This window comes from Amblyomma mixtum, chromosome 1, assembly GCF_055824585.1.
Source record: "Amblyomma mixtum isolate Tamu chromosome 1, ASM5582458v1, whole genome shotgun sequence".
In the NCBI taxonomy this organism is placed as follows: Eukaryota; Metazoa; Arthropoda; class Arachnida; order Ixodida; family Ixodidae; genus Amblyomma; species Amblyomma mixtum.
The window spans coordinates 296,590,970-296,600,514 of NC_143012.1; the positions used below are offsets into that span (position 1 = coordinate 296,590,970).

General features: G+C 46.1%; 1 protein-coding gene across 1 annotated transcript in view; it reads left to right on the top strand.

Annotated features, from left to right (window-relative positions):
* The window catches only part of LOC149372149 (dachshund homolog 1-like), a 62,059-nt gene extending 53,735 nt beyond the window's left edge, over positions 1-8,324 (top strand). The window contains exons 8-12 of the mRNA XM_089566522.1: positions 768-998; positions 1,784-1,867; positions 2,839-2,979; positions 3,965-4,034; positions 6,019-8,324. Coding sequence (XP_089422648.1) covers positions 768-998; positions 1,784-1,867; positions 2,839-2,979; positions 3,965-4,034; positions 6,019-6,046 — 554 coding nt within the window. The 3' untranslated portion in view covers positions 6,047-8,324. The remainder of the gene's footprint in view (positions 1-767; positions 999-1,783; positions 1,868-2,838; positions 2,980-3,964; positions 4,035-6,018) is intronic.
* Positions 8,325-9,545: the final 1,221 nt, after the last annotated feature.

Consider the following 9,545-nt stretch of genomic DNA (forward strand, 5'->3'; position numbering starts at 1 on the left):
CTCTCTTGCAAATTCTAGCACAATAAGTACTAGAGCTCAGCAACGGGCAAGTGGTATTTCTGAATTCAAGGCGTTTTCCAGCGTAATTATCTGCATGCAAACTCTTGTCATTGTAATATTCCGCAACATGTGGTGCATGCTGTTCTAAATTTCGCAGTGCTGTTTAGTTGTCACCCGATATGTATAACCTTGCGAATGCAATGTACACACAAGCTGACTGGCGGATCAATCGTGGCGTCACTGTTGATTCATTACATGGGAGGCATAGGGCACTCGCTTCGGCAGCAATGCTGTAGGTGTCGCCTACGCTGTCGCTAAACATGAAAAAAAAACAATACAACAAAATGACTGAACGATCCAATTAAATATTGTCACCGGCCAAGCATTACAGACACTGGCAAGTGTTAGATAAAAACAGGATCAAATTCGCAGAGGAATGCCACCTCTGCATTTGTAGCCCAATGCGCACATTCCGTTAGTTAGCTGAGCAACGAGGTCACAGATTAGCATTGTGCCGAGAACCCAATTAAAATTTTAGTACGCCAACTAAGCCATTTACGCTAAGCGCTTTCCTATATGCATAGAAAGGACCGGCAGAAGCTAACCGAGTTGATGGACACGTGCGTATTGTTGCTGTCTCGCGTAACTAGTAGCTATGTCAACCCAATGATAAACTCCAGGCAGCTTTTACAGACACATTAGGGGCCGGCAGGAAGCAGCTAACCAAACTGACAAACATGCGCGTATTGTTGTCGTCTGACACACAGGTGACCTGAGCGGCGAGGACTCGGAGGCGAGCCTGTCGAGCTCTGGCGGCGGCGGCATGAAGCGCAGCTCGTCGCAGGACGGCGAGGCCCAGCTGTACATGGAGAGGGCGGGACTGCTGGCGGCGCGCGGAATGGGGTCCGTCGAGACCCTCTTGCAGAACATCCTGGGCCTGCTCAAGGTCGCCGAGGAGAACGCCAGGCAGCAGGAGCAGCAGGTCCACATGGAGAGAGGTGCGCAACGCTCCCTCCTCAAGAGGCGCTAATTGTCAATGTCACGCGCCCAGGTCTAATACGAATACTAGGTGCGAACAGCACCTTCTGCCTGTCTGCCTGACAAGGTTATTCTTGACTTGAACTGATGCCTGAATGTAGTAAAAAGGCGTCAGTTGTAGAATTGACACTGCACGCGATAGACTACTTGCTGCTGCGCTACTCAAATGCGGTGTGTGCATAGGGAAGATTTATACGAATTATAGGGAACATTTAATCCCCCTCTCCACGTTTAGGGGAAAGGAGGGAGTGTGCAAACGCGAGTGTAAAGAGAAAGGGTGGGAGGTGAGGGGTGGCCAGTTCGGATTTCGCTGATTCGCATGAACACGGCTAGATTTTTTCTTACGGCTGACGATATAGATTCCACGGCCAAATGCAGGGCTAAGTGACTAAACCAAAGTTATAACAGCTTTCGCTGATTAATGCGCTAAGCTGGTGAGCTTAGCTGTACAATTTTTTTCCATTATGTCTTCACGCTCTATGACAAGCAGAAGAACAGTCCTTAGTCATTTGATACCTTGCTATGTAATGCTACCATGCAGTGCCACACTATTTCTTGCGAGAGGACTTGTAAAGGACTTGTGGAGGACAATAGAGGACGCGTCGAGGACTTTTGCTCAAGAGGACGTAAAATGCACCCGTTTTGACTGCTGAACTAGCGTTGGCCGGGATCTGACTTGCGCTTTATTCAACGCATAATAATGTGCGCTTTGTTTATACGGCGTTTTGTTTTGTCTTTCTTGCAGCGGAGCTGAAAGTGGAAATTCTTCGCGAGCGAGAGCTCAGAGAAGGCTTGGAAAAGAAACTGCAAGAAGAGCAAACCAAAAGAGGTTAGTACTTACCCGGCCTGCTTGATCGGGAAAACGAAGAGAGAACAAAACCTATGTAGGATAAGGTTTTGAAGATCTTGAGCGTCGCTTGTACACCGAGCGGAGCCTGATTGGTTGACTAAAGGACAACTGCCGGGTTTTATCAAGCCTGTCCTGCTTGCAAAAAGAAGGCTTCCCCTCTGAGTATTTCATTCTGCAGTGAAGCCAGCTTCGCGTGTTGAACTTGGCGAGTCGCTCGATTAGCGACTTGTGAAAGAAGTGCATGTACTGCTCATTTTAAAATATTTTCTTTCGGTTCTATGTGGTCGCGTCCTATGTTACTGGTCTAGTTCTAAATCCTGTGTGGCGTGTTCTTGTTGACAATAACTTCCAAAGAAGGAGTAGCGAAGATCACTACAAAGAATGGCAGAAGTCACTAAGTGATAGCGTGAACAACGCAGACGGCTATCTGCACGACGGGGCGAATACTTAAGTGCGCAGCACAAATAAAAAACAAAACAAAAATATTTTCTCAGGACATTTTCGCTTCAAGAAAGCATCATGATTGAGACACAGGAACGCTGGCCCCAATCGCATTTTGAAGCACAGATCTAAAGGCATGTGACAGGGGAAAGAACAAATTCCCTCTCACCCCAACCCGCCTTTCCTTCCAAAATAATAAGAAAGAACAGGCAAAAAGGAGGCTACTGAAATAATGTAAATATGGGCAACGTGACTTGAACTCACTAAAGTCAGATTTGGTCTGCGAAACAGTCTAGCGCACTAGCATTAAAATACTGGGAGAATCCAGCTCATAAGCCACGAAGAACAGATGATGCTGACAGCACGTATCAAAAAGCAACTGAAATTTAAACAAGAAACCGGCGCTAATAAACATGAGCTTTCATTCGCCGAGGGAAGACAGAGGCGATGAATGTTTCGCCATTCAGTTTCAAGACAACAACGTTTTCAATGCGCGTTCTCCCTTCCAGTGTTCTACCAGAAGCGCCTGAGACGCGAGAAGCGCTGCCGACGCCAGGTTCAAGACCAGCTGGAAGGCGAAGTCAAGAAGAGGGCCCGGTGCGAGGAGGCCCTGCGCTCCACACTCGTGGAGTCACAGCAGACGCCCAAAGGTAGCAACCACACGCTCTTTAATTATCCTTGTCTCCCTTCTCAGCCGCAAATTTTCAAGACTAACGCACATTCCAGCTCATCTATAATGTACCGAATCAAGGCTACCCTTTTACCACACCATTTGCGTGCTTTTAAAGCACGGACAGCGGCGCTGTTTTAGCGGTGGATGTTGGCTTGAGCTAGAGCAACTAGTGCATACTTGCGCAACTTCAAGTGCTAGGATATCCCAGTGTAACTATGAATATATTTTCTTTTTCTCACCTCATGCCCAACAATTCTGGACAAAATCTTTTTTGAGCGGGACACTGTTTATGAGCGCAGTTTTTTTCATATAGTCTAAGATTTCAGTATAACAATAAATATATCCGCAGACCATCCGACGGCAGTCTTGCATGTTTTTTTTTTTTGCTATTAACGTTTTTGCTATCATCAAAAGCGTTCTCTATTGGTCTTCTACGGCAGTCTTAACCGATCGATCCTAGCGATGGAAACACTATATAAAAAAAAAGATTTCGCTGCATATTAGAAGAATATAGACCATTACCTTCATTATTTCTATAATAGAATCTTAAAATTTTCTAATTTTCAAAATTTTTGTTCGAGAATGTTGGACATGTCATGAAAGGCCTATTCCTATGTTTTTTCCTCTTTTGTTTTTGCATAGGGCATGTGTCATTTTTATCCTTTCGTCCAAAATTCTTTCACTTGCCCTGATTTGACAAACTAAAGCACGCCAGCAGTTGTGACTGAAAAAAAAATTGACGGCTCTAAATATCATTGGGTGCTGTACACTTATGCATAACAGGTAGCTTTTGAACAGCGATACCTTTGAAAAGCTGCACGATCTCTGATGATCATAAATACCTCTCGCGGAAAACAACATAGCATATGTGCTTTTATTTTATCTTATTATTACTGCTTTCACAACAGCTCATCCCTAGAATTTTTCACACTAATAAAACATGCATTTGCTTCATTTTTCAGAAACACTACAAGATGAAATTAAGAGTGAAGACACGATTGCCATGGAGTCAGACAACAGTGTCAAAAGTGAGTATGTGGCCTTTATAGTTTATTTAAGCATAATTGTTATTCGCTCAGGCACTAAGCACAGTAATACAGATGGATTTTCAAAGAAGATACTTTCCTTTGGCAACATATTTTCTGTGCTGCTCAGTAAAAGTTCGGTGGATATTTCTTTTTCCATACATTCCACAGCACTATCACACTTGTACACAAGTCTTAAAGGGCAACTGCACCACTTTTCGAGAATTCCACGATTTTTAAGGATTCAAATCTGTATAGGCTGTAGGTAAAGCATGCCACGTGTTTTTGCGCTAGCATCTAAATTAGTGACGTAATCGATTATTGAATTTTAGGCTTCTCCACAGAGCGCCGGAGAAGTGCGGGAAAGTTTGGTGTGACACCTTGGAATTTCAAATTACCGCTGCCGTCGACCACACCCTGCCGTGCCTCATTTGATGTCGCCGAAGAACTCTCGGCGAGCTTTGCCTTCAGTGTCTTTGGTTTTTCCCTTAAAAGCAAGCTTTTATGCATTGGAAATGTACCGGTACCTTCGATTACCTCATCATGCCCCCCCACACACACACATGGCGGTGTGTGCTGCGGAGAAGCTTGAAGGACATCGCGATTTTAATCGGTGCGATTACGTCAACATTTGAAGTGCTAGCCCAAAAGGGCATCGCATGCTGTACCAGCAAGTTTCACACATTCGAGCCCTTTAAGTTCATCGATTTCTAAAACACATGCAGTTGCCCATGAAGGGTTGTTTGTTGGGTCCACACGGCAAGGAAATGCATGAAACTTAAAGGGCAACAGCGGCACTTTTTTGAGAATTTCACGATATTCAAGGATTAAAATCTATGTAGGCTGTAGGTAAAGCATGCCAAGTATTTTTGCACTAGCATTTAAAATAGTGACGTAATCGACGATTGAATTTTGCGCTTCTTCTCAATGCACCGGAGGACTGCAGGGAAACTCAGCGTGACGTCACGGAAGGTATGATTTCAAATTACTGCTGTCGTCAGCCACACCCTTGCCCTTACTCGTTAGACGCTGCCAAACAACTCTCGGCAGGGTTCGCCTTCGGTGGCGTTGGTTTTTTCCATCAAAGCAGGCGTTTGTGCGTTGGAAATGTACCAATACCTTCGATGACGTCATTATGCGCCCCCCACTTGGCGCTGTGCGCTGCGGAGAAGCTTGAAGGGTGTCCGGATTTTAATCGGCGATTACTTCACTATTTCAAGTGCTAGCCCAAAAAGACTTCGCATGCTTTACCTGCAGGTTTCACACATTCGTCCCTGTTAAGCTTGTTGATTTCTAAAACCTTTGCAGTTTCCCTTTAAGCTATAAGTACACGTCGAAATTTTTATCATCAACCTGCTTGGTTCTGTTGTCAACAAATGAAGCGCGATATTGTCAGCGCGTAGCCTTCGCCGAATTCTTTGCCGTGGTGAAAGGCACGTATTTTGGGAAACACTCGGAAACATTTATGTAGCTAAAAATACCGTCATAGCTTTAATTTGAACGCACACTTTCAGCAACCCCCCCCCAACAGGCAGAAAGAGAGCACCAGCATAGTGCATCGCATTTCATTCGTTGAACACTGTATGTGTACAGTTCATTTGGTGATGAAGCGGCTTAACACTGAAGCAAATCCATTGATACGGCAGTGAATTCGTATGATGTTGGGCATCGATAAATATTCTCCCTTTTCGAAACACGACAGTCTCCGTTACCGTGTTACTGCTAAAGATTTCGTAACTTTGCTAAGATAACGTCTTACCAACCAAGTATTTCAATGCTATCTGCTCTCATAGGCTTTTAAACAGCCTGCACATGCAACCAGTGAACCTGCTTCCTTAGCGCGTGAGGTGGTGATGTTAGCAAAAAAAAAAGCGGAAAAAAAACGCCATGTATACGCGCACATGCCTTAATATTGCCTTCTCCCTTCATCGTGTGTGCCGTTTCCCTTCACTCGCAAGCCGACGCCTGTAACACGTGTTCCTCTCTTGCAGGCCGATAGGTCCAGCGATACAGACCTGAACCAGTGACCGTATCGGCGTGGTGGGAACCGGACTTTCTGGAGGCCTGGCTTATCGAGTGCGAGGAGAGCGGCAGACACGTCCTCGAAGCGACGCCATGATCTCTGGACCCGACATATCGTCTGGGCAGAAAGTGCATATCAGGACAGGTTTCTGTGGGGGGAAAACAGGAAGGTCCTGCCACTGCTCGCCTTCTGTGCGTGTGTGTGTTTGTGCGTGGGTCTGCGAAGGCGGCGCGGACAGCGTGAGCAGTGTCTCATATCTCGCTGCTGGTGCTGCGAACGTTCTTCGCACGTCCGGTTCACTGCAAGCCTACTGGTTCACGCCACATTACAACGAGTTTACTGGACCGAACACGTTCGTCAAGGCACGACCGACCGACTTCGTCTCAGCCTCGTGCATCGGATCAGTGGACCGTGCTTATCGCGTGTGAATCTTTTTTTTCCGCATGTCACTCTGGTGCAAGCGACCCAACACCTTGGACAGCACACGCATAGCATGTGCGCCTTTAGCCGAGATCAACAGGCTTCGGTGTTTGCTCTTCTCTGGGCCGGACACTCACGCACTAGTGGCAAACTAGTGTTTCAGAAGCACGTGAGCAAGCTAAGAGATACACTAAGCGCAGCTTAGCGTATTGCCACCACCTCGAGTAATGAATAAGGCTGGTTATTGCCTTTCAAGAGTGGCTAGAAAGAAGACACTAAATGTGCACCACCAAAGCCCCTCATTATGTTCTCTTAAGCGTAAGCTACGAAGGACAAGCAACGCAATTGACACGTTGACAGTACTTGACTGTCAAAGCCGTTGCAATCACGTGTGTGCTATAGTATCGCTTGACTGTCTGCACTGAGTTGCTCTGGTCGTTACAACCCTAGGAGGGCCGAAGGAAGACAAGGTAGTTTAGTTGTCTTGCACAGTGAATGCACGTACGTGAAATGAGAATGGTTTGCTTCTGCTACGACATTATTGCCGTGAAGGCATCCATTTTTGCCGGTGACCAAGCGAGTATTCAGCTTGGAAAGAAATCTGTATATTTATTCTTTATCTATTCCTCGCTGGAACACCAACAGCGAGCACTGAGTCATGTATAACTTTCAGACACTCAGCTCAGCCTTGCGGAAACGTCAGTGAAGTTTTTAGCGAGCCAGCAGGTCTTCGTGTGTGTCGTTTCTGTTTGTGTGCCATGTGCGATAACCAGTGAGTATATGAACGAGGAACTCGAGTTAGGAACTGAATGTTTTCTACTAGGAATGTTGGGCAGGTACTTTTTTTTCTGTAACTGAAACACAAGCAGCGACTTCAAACTAATCGGCGAGCCATGTAAAGAGTCACCGTGTTCCACTGAAATGCGTCTAAAGGTTGCAAATTAACTAACAGAACACCTGCCTGTTGTTCAGGTGTACCAGGATAATGACGGGTACTGTATAACAGGGATCCCTGTTTTAAGGTGTACCAAAAGAAGCAGGTGTCCTGGTATTGACGCAGATGAATAGAATACTGTTGATTCGAACTCGCTTAATTTGACCTACTGGTTTATACTATCTGATTCTTTCATCCGATCAGCATAAGATGCATTAAAAGAGCCTGATGGGGTTCCCTCTTTTCAATCTGTATAACTGAAGCAAATTTTCTGTCCCTTTCCAGTTAGAATTCCTGACATTTGACTCTATGTAGTGTGCTTAGAGCTTCGTGGGGTCCTTCACAGATTATACGCCTTTAGCCTGACACACATAGGCTCACGACTGTTGCATGAGATTCGAAAGTCTGAACATTAATATAACATTACAGGAGGCAGGAGAAACTTTGCCACACCGCACGCAACAAACACGCAACGTGGAGCAAACAAAAAGGAAAGTGGCACGTTATCAAGCACCGTCTTTTTAAGCAACGCACAGTAAATACTTTTTTCTTTTGTCGGAGTGTCGTGTGAGTGCTGTGTACATACATGTGGCCCGTCGCCTCGGTGTAGACAATGTGCAACGAGCTGAGAGTCGACTCTTCATTCTGCCCCCCTAGTTCCTTTTCACCTCCCTGCATGCCGGACATTGCCATTCTGGAATACAGATCATTGCCATAATTTATAAGAATAACGTCGATCTCTCCGCGAACCCCTCGGACGGGCGATCGCTACAGGGGTCCTAAAGACGGCGCGTCTCATAACACCTGTCTACCACCGTTCTTTGTATCGCGTCTGCAGGTCGACGTAGCGCTGTTTTGCGCAGCGCGCACAACTTAGCGCTTTGGGAACAGGATAAATAAAGATGAAATAGACTTCAGCATTTTGCTTGTCCGCTGCCTTCTTGTTGCGCTCGTGGGAACACTGCGTGAATCCGCTGGCACTCGGGATGGAGACGTCGTGGACGTGGTTTGTGGCCCGAGAAAAGTAATGGCTGCTGTATAGCATGTTCCGCAGTGTATATTTCTTTCTAGGCCATGCTCATCTCAACGCAAAGTTTGTTTCAACGTAATAGCGTTAAAGGCCCCGTTGTTCAGAAAATTCGGAGTCGGCGTTGTGAGCCAAAAATCACGAGCATGACTCTGGCAGACGGTGCCGAGAGAGCAACCTAGGAGGCAGGTGGGCCCCCTAGGTCAGGTGACCTTGTGACGTCATCACAGCCTGCCCACTGGATAGTGAACAAACTGCCCACCGTTGGGAGAACTTGACCGTAGGGTGGTGGTGCATTGCTTAACTGCTGCACCAAAGCCTCAGAAGGGCTACGAGAACTCCCAGGGATCTATGAATGTAAAAATAACCTTCTGCATATCTGGGAACCAACCCATTACGCTAACGCGTCATACCCTTAAGGCGGAGCTTAAGTGTCCGCTTCAATTTTTTTTTTACCATATTTAGCTGAATGTGTGAGCTTGCTTGAATGTCGTAGCCATATGAGTAGCCACTTCGCGACCGTAATTATTTAAACGTACAGATTATATGTACAAGTTTACTCAATGCATAGTTAAACAGATTGTTTGCATAAACTAACGCTGCAGCCGTAATCTTGCCTGGAGTAGCTATCGTTTTCTTCCTGGGTATTTTTAAACATAACAAAGGCAAAGTATAAATGCTATGAAAGTAATGAAGAGAGTGAAAGGAATTTTAATGGGAGGAAAAGGTGGAGAGGTCGGCCACTGGTAACATGGCCCTGGCCTGCTACCCCACGAAAGTGATGAAGAAATTTACAAACGTTTATGGTACGCTGCGTGATGCGAAAACCTAGCGATATCTGTTCGCTGTGCCCAACTGCATCTTCTGCCACCACGCTACGTTGTAGCTACAAACCTTCCCTCCGTGCTAAATCGTAGCTGGTTCTCCAGCCTTCTATGCCACGCCACAGCTGCGAGATAACTCGCCCTCTGTTCTGTACAAGAAAAAAAGTTCAATGCTTCTCCTGCGGCACTCCGTCCTCACTGCTGAGTCACAGCTGCTTTTTTTCATCCCCAAGCCATACCCATTCTTCCCACTCTCCTACCCCATCACTCCATTTACTCTCGTCATCCAA